The sequence below is a fragment of the Aphelocoma coerulescens genome, chromosome 1A, assembly GCF_041296385.1.
Source record: "Aphelocoma coerulescens isolate FSJ_1873_10779 chromosome 1A, UR_Acoe_1.0, whole genome shotgun sequence".
Taxonomy (NCBI): Eukaryota; Metazoa; Chordata; class Aves; order Passeriformes; family Corvidae; genus Aphelocoma; species Aphelocoma coerulescens.
In genome coordinates, this window is record NC_091014.1 from 15,528,183 (window position 1) to 15,549,065 (window position 20,883).

At 47.2% G+C, this 20,883-nt stretch overlaps 1 protein-coding gene across 1 annotated transcript in view; it reads right to left on the reverse strand.

The window, feature by feature from the left end:
- The window catches only part of LAMB1 (laminin subunit beta 1), a 42,398-nt gene extending 24,392 nt beyond the window's left edge, over positions 1-18,006 (reverse strand). Inside the window, exons 1-14 of the mRNA XM_068994961.1 lie at positions 17,848-18,006; positions 17,504-17,673; positions 15,049-15,184; positions 13,008-13,081; positions 10,958-11,146; positions 10,797-10,860; positions 9,115-9,317; positions 7,758-7,878; positions 7,403-7,591; positions 6,951-7,130; positions 6,422-6,534; positions 5,501-5,580; positions 2,858-2,993; positions 604-762 (exon numbers count right to left, since the gene is read on the reverse strand). Of these exons, the coding sequence (XP_068851062.1) occupies positions 604-762; positions 2,858-2,993; positions 5,501-5,580; positions 6,422-6,534; positions 6,951-7,130; positions 7,403-7,591; positions 7,758-7,878; positions 9,115-9,317; positions 10,797-10,860; positions 10,958-11,146; positions 13,008-13,081; positions 15,049-15,184; positions 17,504-17,673; positions 17,848-17,884 (1,851 nt within the window). The 5' untranslated portion in view covers positions 17,885-18,006. The remainder of the gene's footprint in view (positions 1-603; positions 763-2,857; positions 2,994-5,500; positions 5,581-6,421; positions 6,535-6,950; positions 7,131-7,402; positions 7,592-7,757; positions 7,879-9,114; positions 9,318-10,796; positions 10,861-10,957; positions 11,147-13,007; positions 13,082-15,048; positions 15,185-17,503; positions 17,674-17,847) is intronic.
- Positions 18,007-20,883: the final 2,877 nt, after the last annotated feature.

Below are 20,883 nucleotides of genomic sequence, written 5' to 3' on the forward strand. Positions count from 1 at the left end.
GGGAGGATGGGGCTACAGCTGCTACATCAATGGGGCATCTACCAGCTGCAGGTGTGGGATGAGAGCAAGGAGCAGGTGGCTAGCAGCCCCATCTGCATGGGGTTTGGTGACCTCCTCTTCCCTCATCTCTGGGTCCCGCATCTGAGTATTCACTGCAGTTAGTTGCTGACAAACTCTAGGCAAGGAGGTGGAGGAATTTTTCTCTTTCCCTTCATTCTGTGAATTACCAGAGCCAATTGCTTGCAAACTCTTGGCTGCAGGCATTCAACATCCAAGGCGGGCAATTTGTTTCCCAAGGTGCATGATGGCCATCTGGCCAATAACAAATTTATAAGCTAATCTGTCCTGATGAGACTTGTCATTTTTTTATTTGCGCATTAAACAGGTGCTGAAACAATGCAATAGGGAAATAAACTGTAAAGCAAATAGTACTAGAAATAGTCAACATCATCTTGGATTTTCCCGCATCTCAGACATTTAACTGAGCACCTGTCCTTGTCTTTGAGCCCTGATGACTCCTGAAAGTGCCAGGCTCATGTCAGTTGTGAAGCAGGACAGCCAGCCCCTGCTGAGGGGCAGCAATGCCCAGACTCACAGACCCACCTGCGGCTCATAGCGGATCAGAACATCATATTCCATGGAGTAGGGGATGTTGTCAATGTAGAATTCCAGGTATGCCCCCTCAGGGACCCTCACAAAGCCTATGCCTGTCCATGACGGTGTACGGTCTGGCGTGTACTGGCGCTCTATTATGTTCACTCCCTACAAAACAGGGAACAGATATTTCAATACTGATCCATTAAATCTGCAAGCCCCACGGGGGTACACAAAGTGGGGGGGTTCTGCTGATGAATGACTTCTGAATCACAGTATCCACTGTTTGCATCCCAGACAACACAAATTCTCTTTTAAATCCATACATGTGCGCACCATTGCCCCTTCACTTAACAACGTAAAAAATGCAAGAGAGAGAAAGCAAAACAAGACTGCACAACTCTTCATTTATTTCTCTGCTATGGTGCAGAATTAAATTTAAAAACCTGCTGTGAGTAACTAATTCACCAGCTATGACATCTCTTTTACCATACAGATTTCTACATCATACTCGTAGCAGTAGGATTTACTGCAGTGGTACACTACTGTTCCATCAACCACCCAAGCCTGAGTGCTAACTGCTTCCTGACTATTCCAGGCTGTTTCAAACCAAACCACTGCTCAAAATAACATTTGAAAAGCAGATCATGGCTTTAATGAGCAGGGTGTCACTAAAGAACAGACATCCTAATCATCAATAGATATTTCATAGCCAAATCAACACATGGTCACCCTTTTCAGTCTGAAGTGTCAGGTTTTTATCTATTTTTTATATAAAGCAAAGAAGAGGAAAAAGGCAACAGAAAATAGAAACATGGTGCTCAAATTTCCTGTTTCAAACGTATCTGTATCCACGAATAGTTCTCTCCACAGAACAACATCCTGTGCATTCCTAAGGAAGCTGCTTCAGTAGAAAGGGATAAATGTAAGGAAATGTCTATATATATACATATCACTTCAGGATGTCCTCTAATGTATTCTCACACTCTTTGAATAGAGCCTGGCTGTAAGTTATTAGCCTTTGGCTTTGCACAAAGATCAGAGCTCCCCAGAAAGGATGGCAGGTACGACATGAACAAGGGCATGCAGCTGTGAGGAGTAGAGGGGCTTGGCACTGCCTGTGAATCCCTGCAACTCTGTGCCACTTCATTTTGTCTTGTGCTGGACCCCCTACCTGGGAATTCAGAGTTTTAGTCTATCATCGGATTTGTGAGAAAGCTTTTCAATATTGGTGTTTTTTTAAATTGTTTGTTCTGAAGGTTTCAAAAGGCAAACCAGCAGCACATCCCCTTCCTCTGCTTGGCAAGGTGGATTTTTGTGCTGGGCTCCTCCATCCCTGAGCCCTGGAAGGGCCTTGGGTACCACCTCTCCAGTTGGGCAGACACAAATGCACCAAAAACCCTGTGCCAGCTCATGTGACCTCTGCTGAGGTACAATTTCTGCTCTGTGCTGTCTTCCCTTTCTGCAGTTATCTGAGAGCAAAAATCCTCTGCCTTGGCTGAAACTGAAAAGTGGTTGCATTTTGCTCAAAATAAATAAATTAGGGCACTGAGTGCCCTGATTGTAGGCAGACAAGGATCTGCTGCTTTAGAGAAACCATTATTTCCATCTCCCTGACTCCTTGCTGGAGGCAAAAGTGATTGATGTAATCACCTAGCTGCTGTTAATGAACTTTCTGAAAGCAAGGCTGTGTGATGGGCAACAGAAAGAGCCAGAGACCCTGTTGCACAGTGCCAGCAGGCAAAACAAGCTAGAGGCAACCTCACTTACAAAAACAGTTTTTTGCCCAATCAACTATGGTTTTAGTCATTAATAAAAGAAATGTTACTGATGTACAGAAACTATAAAAGCTGTGGAAATGTGCTTAAATGCACGCTTTGTTCACTCCCAGTTTCAGTGGCACCAAAGAGAAGAGCCAGTGTCTGTCCCACCCCTCTTGAGATAAGAGAAGTGGATGTGGTGGGTACACATGCAGTGGGGTACAGAGGGGGATAGTGACAGAAAACTAACTGTACAGTAATGATCAAAAAAACAGGTTTAAAAAGAAAAATGGCAATTCCTGTCCCCTCAATTACTACATTATTTATTGATACTAAGATTGAAGAGCTACAGGTCAATGGTTTACTGATACATTTCAGTTTTGTGTTTTCCACATTTTAATTGCAAAACACACAGGGTATAAAAGACACCTCCAAGCACCAACTGGTGAAACAACCTGCCCACACCTCTCCAGATACTCCAGACCACTAAAACTGCTACTCACAGGACCCAAGTTGGCTTCCTCCGCCTCATAGATGTAATGATCAAGCGAAATGAAGTAATAGCCAGGCTCCACCTGGTTGCATTGACGTCCAAACATGTGGGGCCGGCATTCACATTGGCCAGATTCACCTGAGCAGCTAAAACAGAAGAGAAATGAATTTACAACAGATCTTGGCTATGCTGACACAGTGTTAGAACGATCTTCCACTTTGACATTTTAAATGACACAGGAGGAGAAGCACCTCTGAACACAGCAGACATGACATGCTCTTGGGCTCTGCAGCTGGGCCATCTGCACTACTAAAGCAGGAGCACAGTCCCGGGTACAGACCTGGCTCAACCCAACTATCACTCCCCAAAACAACATCTAGGCTCAGGCTGGAAGCAAGCATGGACCAGAGACCACTTCCAGCAGGCATTTTGCAAGCAGATTCCTTTGTTTGGATGGTGAGAGGATTTCATGCTACGGATGCAGTGGTTCCCTGGGGGACAGGAGTTTACAGAAGCTTCACTTGCTACCAGACATAGGCAAGAGGCACATCTACCCTGCAAGCTGAGGGCAGCCTTTGGCTCCAAGCTTGCAAGCCACACAGGCAGCATATTTTGTATGGTCTCAGGCAGAGCAAGAACATGCATGACCCTAAATGCCCCAGGATGCTGAGCTGCTCTCACTTGTTGCAAAGCATCCAGACAAGTCACCATCAGCAGCTACACAGGGGGAAAATTATCCCTGGCTGCTTTAGAGTAGGACAGACACAACCAGTGACAGGGGGCAGTCAGGGCCATCACCAGAACGTCTGTCCAGAGTGACACACAGATCTCCCCTTCTTTCATAATGAGCCATTTTCTTTACTCAATACAGCTCTAACTCCAAACTGCTTTAGTTGTTTTATTGTCCCCAGAGTGTCTGCCCTGCATCATGAAGAACCCTTGAGCCCATTGTAATTTTGCACACACCCAATCACACTTTTTCAAAGGAATGTTTTTTTGGTCCACCAAAATACACCTCTTTCTTTAAAATTGAGTGGGATTTAGAAACATTTTTAAAGGTAAATGCCTCTGGTTTCCATGAACAATCACCAGGCTCCTCAAGCCTTCAGACCAAGAGCAATTTTTAACTTAAACTGTTTTTGAAGTTGCAGAGATGCACTTAAATGTTCACTCTGAGATGCCAGAAGTGCCTTAGCTGTCCCAGAAGAGAAGATGGGAAGTTTCCCCTCCTGGGAGGCAGTAACTCCACCACCTGGGTTACACCACAGGGATGAATTTTGGGCGAGGCACAGCATCTCACATCCTGAGTGGGAGCCAGAAGGCAGCAATTCAGCAGCTGAGGAGAGGAGCCCTGAGGAGGGCAAAGCTCCCCCTTCCCGATGACGTGAGAGAGAGAAGTCAGGAGCCAGAGCTGGGCTTTGTGGCTCTTCTGTGGCTGGAGGAAAGCACAGCTGCTGTCTGCCCATGCCAGGATGCTGCACATCCCCTCCCCACATGGTTTTGCAATCAACAGGCTCAGTGCATGGGAAACAGGCTGGGCCATGGCTGGGCTGTTACCCCAAAGCCCTGGAAGCAGCTGTGCTGGGGGAGCTGTTCTGAGCTGTGTGGTGTAACCCATCTGTGCGCAGGGAGCAAGCATGGGGGAGTAAATAATCCCTAACATCCACACTGCTGTCTGCCAAGGGCTAATAATTCACTCGGGAGCAGACAGGAGAGACGGCCCGTGGGACATTCCCACGGCAATCCCTGAGGCAGACAGGGTGTCCGTAGGCTGTGACAACCTATGGGAGTCACACCAACAGCAGTCCCACACTCCCCCAGTGTGGCCCCATGGGCTCCAGTGGGAAACAGTTCATTGACCCCATTGGGAAACTTCTGTGGCTTTAGACAAAAGCATGACATTTCAAAGGGTTTGTGGAATGAAGGGGAGATGGGAAAAATAAAAGCAGAAGAACATGCTGCTGTTGATGAGCCAGGGGTTGGACACACACCTAGCATGTAGAGAACTGCTCTGGTCAGAGGAGCAATCTGGCCAGCACCCCACTGACAGGGCATCTAAACCAGAAGCTTTCCATGCTGATACTGATGGATGCATATTGAAAACCTACAGTTTTCTCTAAAAAGCATCCATCTCCCCAGTGGGCACTTGCAGGTCCACATCCCACCCCATGCAGCACCACTGCAGCAACAGAGCAGTACTGTGCAGCTAGCGTGCTTCCCCCAGCACCAGTGGGCAGACAGACTGGCCAAAGGGAGATTTGGGAGCAAAGCAAGAACCAGCCTGTCCATGTCACTGCCTGATTCCTGCTTTCATCGTGTAAGAGCAAAGCTTTGACATGGACCATACCCCAGGTTACAGCCAAGGCAGAGCTTAATCCATGTCTGGTTCCTACCCTGGCTGACAAAGGCAGCGCTACACTAAAAACAGTTTTACATGGTCACTTGCACCAGTGGCACAAACAGAGGTTGCTCAGCACAGAAAAGACATGGGTACCCCTGTCACCCTTGCTGCAATCAAGACCTGGCACTTTCTGAAGCAGAAAGATGGGTATCAAGCATCCTCCCCCAGAGCACATTGAGCCCTGGATGTCGTGGGTGCAACAAGGTGAAACTGGGAGAACGACGACAGGAGAGTCGCCGGGCTGGGACTCACTTGTTGTTCAGCGCTCCGCCCGGGTCGCAGTCGCACGGCCGACATCCATCCATGTCATTGCTCAGGCCCCAGTGCTCAGGCTGCAGGACAGAACATCACCAGCACTGTAACCTGGTGCAGACTTAGCTCCATCTAACACAAAGGTGTATTTTTAAAAACTTAGCATAAACTATCCCAGACTGCCCCACAACCCATGAATCCTGCTCCCCTGGTTGTGGGTCTACCTCCACAAGCACCAACACCACTTCCCCACCTGCTCTCCTCCCACTCTGTTGACGATTTCAAGGGCAAGAGAGCCACATGTGGGATGGTGGCTATTTGGGTGGGACACTGCCCTTGCAGGGCTGCTACTCTGCAACTTGCTGGCTGGATAGACAGACAGACAGACTTGTTTGGTTTTTCCATGCAGTTCACTGCTAGGTAAGAGTTTCTCAGTGTTTGTACAAACACATCCAGTTATCTGACAGTGTGTTTCTATAACAGTCCAGCACGCATAAACGCTACATGGAAATGTAGGTGTATTAAATAATCCCTGCCTAAAATAACGGCCTGTTTAGAAAGCAATTTTTTTGGTAACACTGTTTCCCTGACCATTTTGTCTTTCACCCCAGAAAGGACTTCACCAGAACTGCCCCAGATCCTTCATTGTCACAGAGCAACCACAGGTCTCCTAATGTCTCATTCCTTATGGTCCCAGGAATTAAACTGGATGCTCCTGTCTGCCTTGACATGCATCCCAGCTCCCCAAAACACAGCACACTTCATGGCTCCTGACATCCTGAGGTGTCCTCCCCAGCCTAAATGCCAGGCATGGGCTAGTAGGCAGTCAGAGACAGTGGCCAGCACCTTGCTCCATGCTTCCCACACTCCAGCCTCCCTCACACCAGTGTCTCCTAATTTATTTTACGGTGAACTACTTGCCAGACATTGATTGCACTGCTTTCCTGTCACCAGACGCTTACAATAGCAGTTTCCTGTCTCCGAATCACAAGGATTCCCCCCAGGGTGGGTACCCAGAGGATTACACGCACAAGCTAGATTGGGAAATACAAAGAGGCAGGTCAAAAGCAGGATTGGAGTTATATTTTAGACAGTGTTCAACTTAAATATATATCTTAAAGTTTCCCCTGAATTCCCCAGGACAGAAATTAATTTCACTCTTTCCCCACCACCCATTCCAGTAAAACCTCCCTGGGTTAGAGACTTATAATTGAAAAGAAATAAGGAGGATTACGCTATTTCCACTGAGTACACTAGAAGGATCAGCTGGCAAACTATGTTTTAAGGGCTGGTGGACTCCAAGCTACAGCAAATCTACAGTAATGTTCTCTCTTTAGCAAAAAGGTGAAAAAAATTTTTAAAAATCCATCCCACAAACCATCTTCTCCCACACTAACAGCACCTTAAAGAGCTTTTGATCACACATAAAGGAACATATGGTTTTACTCACACTGACAACCCGCTGGGTCATCGGCACTCAGGCCATAGAAACCTTCTTTGCAGAGGTCACAACGCTCCCCCTCGACAAATAATTTACAACGGCACTGTCCGGCAATGAGGCCAGTGGAGAAATCAGTGTAGCGATCGCAGATCCCACCATTCTGGGAGCCAGCTGGGTCACAGTTGCAAGCTAGGAAGGAAGCATCGCACATGTTTCATTAACTGCTGCAAAATTAAAGGCCAAGCCTCACACTGAATTATTGAAACTCAGCTGCTGTGTAGAGACTGTCACTCCTGCAAGTATTAGGCATGACATGGGTTGGACATGCAAGGACCAGGTAAATTTCCAGATTCTCAAAGAGAAAACAAAACCCAGCCAGGCTCACTCAAGACCTCCAAGACGACCCCCTGTCCCCAGGGATCCCAAGGCCATTCCCACAATGTGGATGGGGCTGCACTTACGCTCACAGACGTCAGGGTCCCGTAGATCTCTCTCTGGGTGCTGGAAGTAGAAGGGCTTGCACTGCTCACAGTTGCGTCCCATGGTGTTGTGCTGGCAGTCGTCACACACGCCCCCGCTGGTGTTCCCCGTTGTCATGTACACAGCCATGTCAAAGTGGCACTGGCTGGAGTGGCCATTGCAGTTGCACTCTGTGACAAAGACAAAGCAAAGTAAGAGTCCCGGGAGAAGTGCAACTCTGCAGAAAAGACAGACCAGTGTCAACCAAAGAACATGAAGGATTTTACACATAGTCACAAGTTTCCAAGTAACAGAACATAATGCTCATGGCACCCACTGCATTTTAGTCCAACTCACTTTTGCATGCGTTACTGTTGCGGCCTTCAGCGGGACGCCAGGGTAAGTCATGGTAGAAATCCAAACACTGCTCACAATTTAATCCTTTGGTATTATGTCTGCACATGCAGTGACCATGAACCTGTAATTGGAAAAAAAAAGGAAAAAAAAAAAGAATACAGAGTTGGTTATAAAAGAAAAAAGAAAAAACGCAAACCATTCTACAGTTAATGCAAAATAAAGCGAGCACATAATGGACATATACTTTTGGAGACTTTAATCCATGTAACTGCATTTAGAAAGGCATAAAGGGCCATAGGAATGTTCATCACCTGCCCAGGTGTCCTCATACAGATTTGTCCTTCTTTCCTTACTGAAACTAGTGCCTGAATAAATGCTTTCAGAAATAAACAAAGAGAGCATGGTTCCACCTCAATAATCACAAAAGCCTATTGGAACTAAAAGTTAGCTGTTTACTAGCTGTTAATTAGCTATTAACATGCATCTGTTTATAGGTCACTAGCCCAGTGCCCTCTTTCCAGTTCTGCCTTGGTTCTCAAAGCAAAGATGGGGTTTATCCATCAGCCCAGGCTTTGCCTTCAGTGTGTACAGAACAAGGACGAAGAAGACCAACAGTGGTTGTGTGACAGCTGCTGCAGTAGACTGACACTACCAGCACTGCAGCCGTGATGTTAAAGGCAAAGCTTGGGTGGAGACACTGATCCAAACACAGAGCAGTGGAGCAGCCCTGGACAACCCACACAACCTTCCCACATGCTTCCACATCTCCAACCAGTTAATAACTCAGCCATTAACAGGGTGCTATTACTGCTTGTCAGGCAAAAATCATGGAGAAAAGCAGACCCCAAAAGGCATGTGGCACTTGTGCAGCAGCACCCCATAGAGGCAATCAGGGTTTTCCTTCAAGGCCTGTGCTTATTAGGGCTACAACCTCCACTTCTCAGCTGGTAACAACTGATTATGTTGTTACACAGGTTATGTTTGATTCACAGGTGTTTCAGCCTTTGATGCCTCTATTAACTTCAGCTTTAAGGTAACCAAGTCAACGCATACACCGATCTCTGACCTAATAAGGTTACACTCCCTTTCTTCATTCCTACCTTTTAATTTCATCAGCTCTTTAACATAATTAGAAAAGGAATGTTAAAACAATTATCACCTAATCTGAGATCTGTGTTTGATTAACACCAACAATGACAGATGTGTTGGCTGAGGAGGAATAATTAAAACAGTTTTGTTGTCTGAAAATCAAGCATGCAGAGGTGAGGGACAGAGTGTCATATTTACATTTGTGTACAAATCACTTAAAAGAGGCACAGACAAGAAGAGTTTTATGCAGAAAAGTGTGAATATTTACCATTCCTTCCACTTCCTCATCGAAGCCCTCCACTGGTGCACACTCACTGGCGTGTCCGTAGCAGAAACAGTTCCCGCGAACCACCATGTCGTAGATGGCATAGTAGTACTTCTCTCGGATCTCCATCCTGGAGTCCAAGAGGTTATCTCCCAGCGTGTGCAGCTTGACGAATTTCACTCTCAGATTTGTGATCTTTAACAGGTCTGCAGGGGACATGCACAAAAAAACCCTAACCAGCAAGCCCATTTTGGAATCATTTACCAGATATTATACTGAATGGGAGAAAGCCAGGAGTGACTTCCTAAGCATGCTTCCTATGGGCAAATTAGATCAGATTTAATTTCAGCACCTACACATCACTTCATACTCCCCAAATTAAAAAAAAAAAGAAACTACATTATTTTACTACAGGTTGATAACTGTATAAGTAAGTTTAAGCGTAATTAAAAGTACTGGTCTATTTTATTATAGACATGCACAGGCACATACACAAATGTTAAAGGCAAGCATAAAGCACCACCTAAAAGACACTGGTTCTTTGGGATTTTAAAATATGAGATGGGCAAGGACTTGACACTAAGAAACTGCTGCCAAGTGGACCATGAGCTTTAAGAGTTACGAGACTTTTGGAAAAAGTCTTAGTTGGAAACAAAGACAAATAATTCTTCTTTTGTATACGCCCAACTTTCCTAGCAAATATAATTAGTTACATTTTGTGGAAAGAAGCAACACCCCATCACAGACCAAATACAAAGAAGTTCTTGAGGGATAATCCCTGGGAATACAATATTGCAGTAATTAATACCATCTACATGTTTACTTTGAATCCTGTGTAACTTCTTATAGCCTTGAACTAGGCTTGAAAAAGCACTTCAAGCCCATGAAAGCAGTTTCTCCTTTAAAATGTTGAGTAAAAAAACCAACATTAAACTCATAGCAACCGGCATACACTCCTCTACTTCACATATTTCCTTTTGCTCCAGGTAGCTTTACACTGAGGGCCATGAACCAAACCTGAGAATGCATATTAAATCAGAGGTCATCTTAAGGCCGAGCACTGCAGTTCCCTCAGGCCAAATGCCCCACAAGGTTTCTCTTTAAGCCACACTGAGCAACAGATCTCTCCACCTCTGCATTCACGGATTGCCATGACCATACAGGAACATTACAGCAAGCTGTGGTTTATGACCACATCTGTGTGGTCCAGCCATGCAGTGCTACCATGGCCAACTGTTCCAAAGTCACAACTTTGCTCTGAAAAACATAACACGACCCCATTGATTTTAGCTAGAAATGCACAGTGAAGTAAGTACCTTTGTAGCTCTGTTTATTTGCTTTCTGAATACTTACAATCACAGGATCACATTCCAAGGTTTCTCTTGGCAACTGCATGTATTTTGGGGAGAGGGGGTCTTCAATGAAAATAAATTCCTGATCAGTTAAGAAAAGGACCAACTCCAATGAAGCATGTAAGAGCAATCCCTTGAGTTCACAACACTGATCCTTACTTCCCAGCACATCACTGTCTGAGTCAGGAAAAGGAGCCATACACAAAGGTATTCATATGACTTCAAAACTGGTATTGGGGCTAATGCATGACTTTGTTTGTTGCTTACCGGTTTTTGTAAGCAAGTAAGTACTGAAATGCTTTCAAATCAGCCTGAAAGGAACTGCATACATACTCTGAATCCTTGGACTGTATGGATCTTCAATTCGAAAAGCAGGATCTAGAACACGATATATTACCTGGGGGAAAAATCAAACAATGAAAGATTATACTTCAATCTGAATTTGTAAGCAAAAAGTCTACACAATAAACATACTGGAAGAAAATGCCTCTGACCTCTCCCTCTGTTGAAGGTTCAATGTCAGAGTATCGGGAATCACAAATTATATCATCCACTTTCTTCATGGGTCCAGTTGAAATCCCAGGAAATGAGCTCTCACAGTCATATGCAAAATACCTGTAAACTTGCCAAGTCTGTCCAAAGTCAGACGATCTTTCAATCAACATTGCAGCAGGACGGAATGTCTAATAGAAAAAAAAGATATTTTACTTGGTTAATTATTACTTGCATTTACATTGAGCCTCGTTAGTGTGAGCAGTCCACTTATCTGGATAATAATCTCTCTCCCTACACCGACTATTTCCAATATGTGGAAATATTGGAAATAGTTTTCTGATGATATTCAGCTTTCTTCTCAGAGGCAGATACATGAAGTAACACACATCAAACCATAGACTACCTGTCTCCAAAAGATGGCACTCATTGGCCGAGTGCCTAAACACACTTACAGTAAGAAAACTTGTAAGTTTTTTGGATTCCAAACCCTTTCTGAAAAGTGGAGGTTAAAGCAGGGCTTTACAGAGACAGAAGGATTTTTTCTCACTGCTTGTGGAAAGCAGCACCACCTTCCTTGCTGTATCTCTTCACCTGATCTTTTACAAAGGACCTAATGGGCCTCCTCTCCTGCTGTAGGGACCAGGAGGCCACTGTCAGTGCTTCCCACCCAGCTCTGACACCCAGAAGTTAACTGCTGAGCAGGTACCTCTGATGTTCAGAGAAGCCCCAGCATCTCCTACCTCTTTATCTGATCACATGACCTTCTGCAGCATCTCTGACACTCAGTGCCAGCTGTCTTCTGTGCTGCCTTAATAAAACCTTCTTTAAGGAGATTTGAGAGGTTCAGCTTTGTCCACTCATGCTGCACTTGACTCCCCCATTCCCCAGTGACCCTCCTCCAGCTGGCCTTGCCCAGACTCTGTCAGGCTGCATTTGCTTCACACAAACCAGTGTCCTTCTTAGCTACATGTATTCAACTCTAGAACAACTAACTAATGAGATTTTGAAAATATTTTTATCCCTCTGACCTAAAAAGTATCATGTTTTAATTTATGTGCTGCCTTTCAAATATTCAGATATTAATTTAACCCTGGCTTGTACCTACCAAGAAATGCCAACAATCTCTTCCTTAGTTTTATGTATTCAGAGGAGGACGTCCCAGAGCCAAGCACAAAAACATTTCAGTCACAGCTGGGAAGAAATTTTCTCTCTGCTTCCTGGCTGAAAATATCACCCAACTTAGAAACCAGTACCTCACCCAACAAAAATATTTAGCAACCCAGAAGTAAGGCAGCTCAAGTGTCTACCACACAAAGCCCACAAAGTACCATTAAAACTGTCTTTCCCCTGCAGTCTTCCTCCTGACAGCAGACCAAGCCGCAGCACCGGGGTACAATGGCTGCAGCACCCACATCAGGTCAGGGGTCTTTTGGGGGTCCCTCACTGCTGACTCCAGCAGAAAGGACTAGCTTCCACCTCAGCCACTACCTTAAGGCAGGGGGAGAAACCCTAGTCGATACCACAGGAAGAGGAACCAGCTGTCCTAGAAAGCTGATGCGTAAAAACGAAGAGATTAATTTGTCCACATGGGAAGAGCATTTAGGATGTACAGGACATAACCTACCATTCCAAGACATCTGTTCGTAAAAAAACAAAGACACTTTGTGTACAGATGTTCCTTCTTCCTGAAGACCTTTCCATTTGCCAAATGAAAACTGATACCATGGCCAACTTTTTTCAGGAAAAAAACCCTTGCTACTATACGATTTAGCTAACAATCTGCTAGAACACAACCACCGGAGAGACACACCAACACAAAACCCAGCTTCAGTATGACTCCTTCTTCAGCCTCACTGGAGTTCAAACACACATCACAACTCAGCCTTTCTGCATGACTTCAGCACTGGTTAATGGTTGGCAGCTCCAAAAAATTCAGGCCAAACAGCTCAGACAAAGCCCAAATCCCAAATTTCAAACAGACCTGAAGGACTATGAGACCTCTCATTTCCTCATGTTTTAGGGTTTGGGGTAAGGCTGTGGCTTCCTTACCTTGAAGGTCATAATGAGATGAGTGAAATGAAACTCAGCTTCCAGATTCAGCTGGATAGTCACGTTTTCCAAACCTGCAGGGGCAGAGAAAAGGTGCTCAGCAAGCAAGGACACCTGCCAGTCTCTGCATCTAAATTTTGCCAAAGCTCTTCATTGTGCTGGCTCAGAGACTATTTTCTTTACCACTTGGCTCTGTTGTGAAAAAGGAATATGATGGCTTAGTGCATTCCTGGGGTACAGGGGGAGACACCAAGGACCTGCTGAAGAGTATCACACATGGAATTCCTGTGCATGATCAGCACCAAACACACCACACCCAGAGCGTGAGCCTGAAGTGCAGTGATTTCAGACTGAGAACCGTGGCTGGCATCACTGGATTTTGGGCAAGCACAGAACCACCACGGGCTGAGTCCTGGCACCAAAGCCCCCAGTACAGCTAGGGATGCTGTGCCCAGACCTGCGTGGTGGCCCCAGGCTGTCCTCCCACACCACAGCCTCTCTGGCAGCAGCAGCAGCTTCTGCAGCCCTCCCAGTCTCACTGATGTCTGCTGGGGACTATTTTCTACCATTTTTCTCTCACTCTGGACTCTCCTGTCCACAATAACAGCTCCTTTACAACCTGGTTTTGAGACACTCCTAAAGCAACTATCACAACCCTGCTTTGCGATCCTGAGGGTTAAGAAAATTGTGAGAGGCAAAAGGTTTTCCAAACTCTGCTGTACATCTACCTGCGGTCACAGAAAGGAAGAAAAACAGCTACAAATATTATTTTGCCTTGTGAAAAGAGCTCTCAATTAGCTGGATACTAATTATACTATAGTTAGAAATAAAAAATAAAATCAAGATTTACAGAGGAGAAAGGATAAGAAATGAAAATAATAAAACAAAAAGGCACTTAAATTTTTGACCAGCTGTAACCTTCTGTGAAGCATGCAGCAATGGTCCCTTACGCTGTATGCCTGAATAGATGAAAACATTAATTGCACAGAAAGAATCATTTGTTTTTTATTGTTGAAGGACATTTTCATGACCTTATGAGCTAAGAACTTTTCTGTGCGAATGCTGCCAAGCCTGTTGCAAAAAACATGAATTATCTGGAATGCTGGAAGAAAGCTGCTGGAGGCAAGCAGCTTGCTAGGCTGATCTAAATGGTTAAAAAGGATTTAGTGAAAACCTTTCTTTAACAGGCAGCAAAACTGTTACAAATATTACCTTTTTTTTTTTCATATACAGTACGGCAGTTACTGCCAATGCATTTTCAAAAATCCCATCCTGTCCAGCTGGCTCTAAGGCTTCAGGGTAGGACTGCTGTTTGAAAAACCCTTGCTGCCTTGTTTTGCGTATGAAGGCATGCCAAAAGCATAACCAGAAAAGTAAAACAGGCAGAGGAAGGATTAAAACAAAAAAACAAAAACCCCACCAAACTAATATGCAATTTTTGTTTTTAACTAGCTGGCTTGTTTCTGCAGTTCACTTTATTGTTTGGCATATGGTACAGATATTCAGGGAGCTCAGGAGGGAGAAGATAGCTTGTACGGTAAGAGATATCCCTGGCTTTACTCTCCTGGGGTAGGAAAAGGAAATGGGAGGTCTGCAGGCACGGCAACAGCCCCCAGCTCTGTGCCCAAACCTCCTCCTTCTACAGCCTCCAGCCCAGTGGCGTGGGGAAGCCCTGTTGTGCTGCCTTGGCAGCGCTGCCCTGGGATATTTACTCCTGGAAGGCTGCTCCACTCCTGCTGCCCAAATATGAGGGAGATTTGAGGCCAGTGTGGAAAACTCTTCTCTTTAGGAAAGGATTCTTGCAGAGTGCTTAGATGGCTGCTTCCAACACTTCTGGAGGACTCGGGGGGTTTTGTTACAGATTAAGGACCGCTCCAGGGCACACAAAAGCAGCCAGTTTTACTCATCTCCTCACACAGCATGATCCTTCACAGGGCAGTAATCATCGGGCCAGCGATAACAGCAAACCCACAGGTACCCTTAAACAAAAGGAGGGAAAACAGCTCCCAGCCCCGGAAATTGCTCTGGACAAGCTGCATACCATTTTCTGACTGCCACCAGAGCTTCAGGCGATTTGGAGCGAACGTGGTGACGACATTTTCAATGAGGTGACTGTCGGGATTGAGAGTATCGTGGAAGGGATCCTTCGAGTCACATATGAAACATTTTTTGTCCTCCTGAAACAACACGATAATCAGCGTTACTGATTTGATCCATGGGGCAATAGTTGCTTCCTGCAGATAAGAGTATTTTCCATCCATATCACATTCCACTCATTTTGCCTGCAGGAGTCATCAAAGATATTTTCTCATTGAAATGCTAAGTGTATTTACCTTTACGAATTAATGCAAATTGCCAAATGGAAAATATGCCAGGAATTCCATAAACTTCATTTTTAGGGGAAGCATGTTTTCAATCAAAATTGCAGTTTCAGGAAATCTCTTCCAGTGCATGTATTCACCAGTAGAATTCAAAACCAATGGCAGCATATACAGAAAATTGCTGAATTGCTTCTGTAAAAATGCACACGTGCAAAACTGCATCGTAACAACTTGTGTGAAATAACTCTGGCTTTTGGAGATGCAAGTTGCCTGCATTAGGGACACCGCCCGTGAAGCTCAGTGCACATCAAGGAGCCCTTAGTGATTTAGCCCTTTTTCTCTGAATTCAGCTTGTCAAACTCCTACCCAAACCTTGTATCTTCACCTACCATTGCAACCCCAAACTGTGCACATAAAGTCCATTTGCACACATTACAAGGTGTGCCCAAGCAAAACCAGCTCAGAGCAAGTCTGGCATGTGCTGTTTGGGAAAACTGGAAGCTTCTTCACCAGGGGGACAAAACCCCATCATGGCTATTACTACAACCAGTGCTATTTTTGCATTGTCCTAGTGCCTAAAACCACCACTTTGTGATTGCAAGGTAGGGTGCAAACCAAACCAAATGGGAGGGCTCCTGCCCAGACCAGCAGGACGAGGCAGATGAGGGAGAGGAGATAATCGGATGGCAGTGAGGGAGCCCCAACACACCAGCAACTCATCCCTGTCAAAAGCTACACAGGCATCATTCCTCCAGCACGTTTATGGAGACAAGCACAATTCTTTATCAGCCAAGAATGTGAGAACTGGCAGGTCTGCGCCACACAGGTTTTCCATTTCACCAGTTCTGGCTTCAGCGGCTCCTCCCAAGCTCAGGGATTCACCTCCCACGAGCCCTCAAACACTCCTCCAGCACAAAGAATGGCAAGAGCAGAGGTCCCAGGGAAGACGATCCCTACTGTCTGCTCCAGGCTTCTCTCCCTCCCCACCTCATGCCACAACTTGCTCCTTCTCTGACCAAAATTGAATCCTAGAAGACCTAACTCTGCAAAGCACTCAGCGCGGCCAAGCCCCATGTTACTAAGAGGATACTGGCACTTTCCCACGAGTTGTTCAATACCACACATTATGGTTCAAAACTAACCAGGGACATCACAAATGCTTCTGAACCGGGGCTGGGAGATCAGGAATACGGGCACGTGAGAACTTCTGAAGTGATGCTTTTTACAACGGCACTTCAACATTTTTTGAGACAAGAAAACATAATAAAGCACCTTTGTTACTTTGTTCTACCAGAGATGCTTATATTGTTAAAGTCAATCGCAACATACTCTGAAATCCCACGTCAAATAAAGTATTAACTCTAATAAACAGAGCTTATACGGTAAAACTAAACGTGGGAAAGGGATGGGGGGAGCTTTGGTAACTTCAGGGCACAAATGAGTCAAGTGTTACGGTCCCTTCTGCTTCCCATGGTTTTCCTTCCAAGTGCCAGAATCCGGCCCTATTGTCTCCACAGTAATTCGTCCGGAGATTATCCCTTTACTTTCAGTTCAACAGAGTTCCACGTATAACTGATAGTTTATTCTTCTCCAATCTCTGTCTCAGAGATTTTAAGTTTGATGAGCTGCTTCTGGCTTTAAAAAGCAACAGCTCACCAGATGTGCTGAGACAACTTTATTTGCATCCTTTCACTCCGAGACTATACACATGTAATTACATTACGGGGACTGTGGACAAAACATTGCCGGGCCCTACAGCCCACTCTCCATCAGGAAGCTGTCTAGACGGCTCCCAGCGAGCCTGGAAATAAAGCATTAATTGAATTTACTGCGGCACATTCTTCCTTATTGATCTCGATCAGGAAAGGGGGATCGGGAGCCAAAAGCCGCGAGGGATTCCCTGGACTCGGGGCGTGGGGTACCGCATCAGGATGTGGGGGTCCCGATGCTGCCCCACCGGAGACCGCTGCCCGCGCCTCCCTCCCGCAGGCGGCGGCTTGTCCCGCCGCCCCGGCCCGGGCGCTGCCCGCGGGCGTGCGCCCCGCGCAATCCCCGCGCCCCGCGCAGTCCCCGCGCAATCCCCGCGCAGGAGGCGATGCCCGCCCCACCGCCGGCACCGAGCGCGGCAGCCGGCGCGGTGCCCGGGAGCGCTGCCCGCCCGCGCCCGGCGCTCACCTGGAGGTGGCTGACGATGCAGTAGGGCTCGGGCTGGCTGAGGCCGCAGGTGGACGAGGCGGAGAGGCGGGCAGCGCGGCCGATGAGCAGGTCGCCGGTGGCGGGGTAGCAGCTGCCCTCGGCGCAGCCATAGCTGTACTCGGGTTCCTGTGCCGCCGCGGGCCACAGCGCTGCGCGGCCGCGAAGGGAGAGAGGGGAACAGAAGAGGAGAGAGAGGAACAGAAGGTGAGAGAGGAAAGCGGGAGCGCGGCCAGACTGCGCGCCCCGAGCCTCCCCGGCGGGCGCTGCAGAGGCGCGCCCAGCCCGCCGTGCCCCGACGGCGGCCGCCGCGGAGCGGGAGTTACCGAGGCAGCAGCAGAGGTACAGCGGGAGGCGGCCCATGGCGGGCAGCGGCGGGATGGGACGGGACGGGACGGGACAGGATGGGACAGGACGCGACGGGACGGGACGCGGCAGCCCCTCCACGCGCCACCGAAAGCCGCTGCTCCGGCTGCTCCACGCAGGCGCCGCCGCTCCCGACCGCGGCCCCGCGCCGCCGGGCGCCCCCCGGCCCTCCTCCTCCTTCCCCCTCCGCACCCGCGGGGCTGGGCCGAGCCCCTCCCGCACGGCTCTCTGCCGCCGGCAGCCTGGCCCTCAGGCGGGGCGGGGAGCGCGGCCGTCGAGGATGGGCAGGTCGGTAGGGGTGGGAGGCGCGCTGGGGAGGGGAACTTCTGCCCTTCTGCAGCCAGGGAGCTCCGAGCGGGGCACGGGGAACTCCAGCTCTCCGGCCCGCAGATTGTGCTCTTCCGCTGCAGCGTCGGGAGCGGGCTCGGGGCAGGGTGCGACAATCGGAAGGGGGTGGTGGAGAGGTGGGGTAATCACCAATCGGGTGCCCCCCTCCCTGCCCCTGTCGGTGGAGAAACAGTGAAGGGGTTATTGACCTAATCCTGACTTCTGCTGGTAGTGTGGATGGAGCCGGGCCCCTGGGATGGACGGATGGATGGATGGATGGATGGATGGATGGATGGATGGATGGATGGATGGATGGATGGATGGATGGATGGATGGACGGACAACGGTGCATACTTGTGCAGTAAGGCCCAAAACCCAGCAAAGAACCAGGGGGTTGGCAACTGTCACATGCAATGCTCAGTGGCCCCACTTTGCCCAGTGCTGTTGTGCCAGCACACGTGGCTCAGGAGTGCCATTCCTGGGGATGGTGGCCGTGCTGCCATACATGGCCAGGTCTGGCTCTGGCATGGGCAGAGAGGCCCGACAAGCCCAGACCAGCCACTGCCAGGCTGTGTCACAGTCGCTGGGAGCACACGGCGCTGTTGCCTTCCCAGGGGCACTGGGGCAGCTGCAAGGAATGAATGTCTGTGCTGGAGCTGCCTCTGCACCCCAGCCTTTCACATCAGTTCCCTGGCCTCTGCTGGAGAACGTGGGGGTTTCGTTGGCTGGTGGCAGAGCCCCCTCAGCAGCCAGGGAAAAGGGTTACTGGTAAATAAACACCAAGGAGCATGTATGAAGGATGGATGTGGCTGGGACAAATGTCTGGGTTTATATACCCAGGTTTTGCTTGTGCACGTGTAACGTGAACTTGTGTAAATCTTTACTAGGTACCAGTGTCCCTCAAGAACACTTTGCCCTCACTATTTGCAGTGCCAGAGTGAAAACACACCATGGTCTGTCTGGCCCAGCAAACCCTGCCGAGGTAGGTAAATATGTTCATTCTCATTTTACAGATGGATAAGCAGAAACAGAGAGATACCAAGTGACTTGCCCTAAAGGTTAAACACCAGGTTTGAAACATAACCCAAGACTCCGGATTAAAGAACTTGTGGAGCTGTTTCATTAAAGATATCCATGAAATGAAGTCATTCTTAACTGACAGGGCAGGAATTGTAATATTCTAAACTTCTTCTGCAATGTGGTCTTCTGAATTCACAAAACAAATTCCGTTTCATAACACTGTCATATTTTTTAAGCTTCAGTACAACAAACATTTTTGTTCCCTGCTATCAGAAAATGTTTTACTTTGCTGTCATTAGAACCTCCTCTGATCCATGGCAGATGGGCAGCAGCATTACCCCATGTCCGACTGTATCACTGCCACTGGACTTTTTTCTGTCCCATATTTTTTCAACTTTTATTGAGGTTTTCTCCTTTTTTTTTTTCCTGTTTCATAGCCTTGTAGAAGTCCTATCCTCCCCTACAGGCTCCTTTGTGCCTTGCCACAGACAGCATGAAAACGCTTTGTTCCAGCCTGGGGGTGACCGTGCCATGTGACATCAGGGGTTGAGCTGGAGCTTCAGCCACGGACCGGGGTGGCCACCATCACCCATAACTGTGGTCTTCTTTCAGAGGTAACTGAAACCACAGCATTTAGTGTGTGAGTGATTAGGAACAGGAAGCCTGTGTCCTTCCCTCTCTGCAGTGCTCGTGACAAATAGTGAGTGGGAGTATTTTAATTTGATTCTTCAAATGATAAAAATTCAGTTTTGTGTCTTGCCCTATCCTTGCGGTTGGTGAACCACCCTTACAGCCCTGGAGTGTCTCTGGTTGTGCAGGGTTGGAAGTCTTCTCAAAGAGCAACATTTCAGAAATTGATCCCAGTGGGACCCACTTGATCACCCGTTTTCTTAAACACTGCAGTGGTTGGATGCCTAGTAGACAGAGCTGATATGATTTTGATTAAATGTATCTTTGATTATATGTCCATTTGGTTAAGTGTTGTTTGCGTTTTGATTAATGCCACTGAAGTCAAAATGCTCTACAGCAAGATATTTATTTCAAGTTTTTTTCAAGAAACAGTTTTCTGAAGCCACTTCTCCCCACAAGGAAGAGGTCCAGGGGGAGCTACAAATAGGTACCTTTTATCTAGAGACAGCATTTTCCCCACAAATTGACTTTGAAAAACACTTTGGAAGTTTTTGCATCACTTCCAATAGGAAATGCTGCACAGTTGTAAACCTCAGAAGCTGTCACAGACTGGATTTGGAGTTCTGTAGTCGCTGATCCCATCAGATCTGCTTTCTTTGTGTGTCTGAGCATGCTTGGAGGCAGGCAGGGGAGGTTAGACTCTGTGCTTTCTTCTTCCTGCTTCTCTCTTCCTTCCAGCGATTTCTGTTTCCCCCGGTAGATAAATCTCCCCTCCAGGCCTGTTTAACTGCCTTGTGTTTACAGATTTCTCATCCATGCAACTTGTGGAAAGCCATACCACAATTCTCATAGTCAACAGTGGATTTTAGGAGGAAGTTCTCTTTCAACTTTTTGCTTGTGAATTCAGATTTTTAAAGCCATGTATGAAATAATTTTGGTTTATACGCAATTGGGAATTTCTGTTTAAGGGCTTCAGTTTGCCTCTTCCAGGAGCAGTGCAGCAGAGATGCACTGAAGCC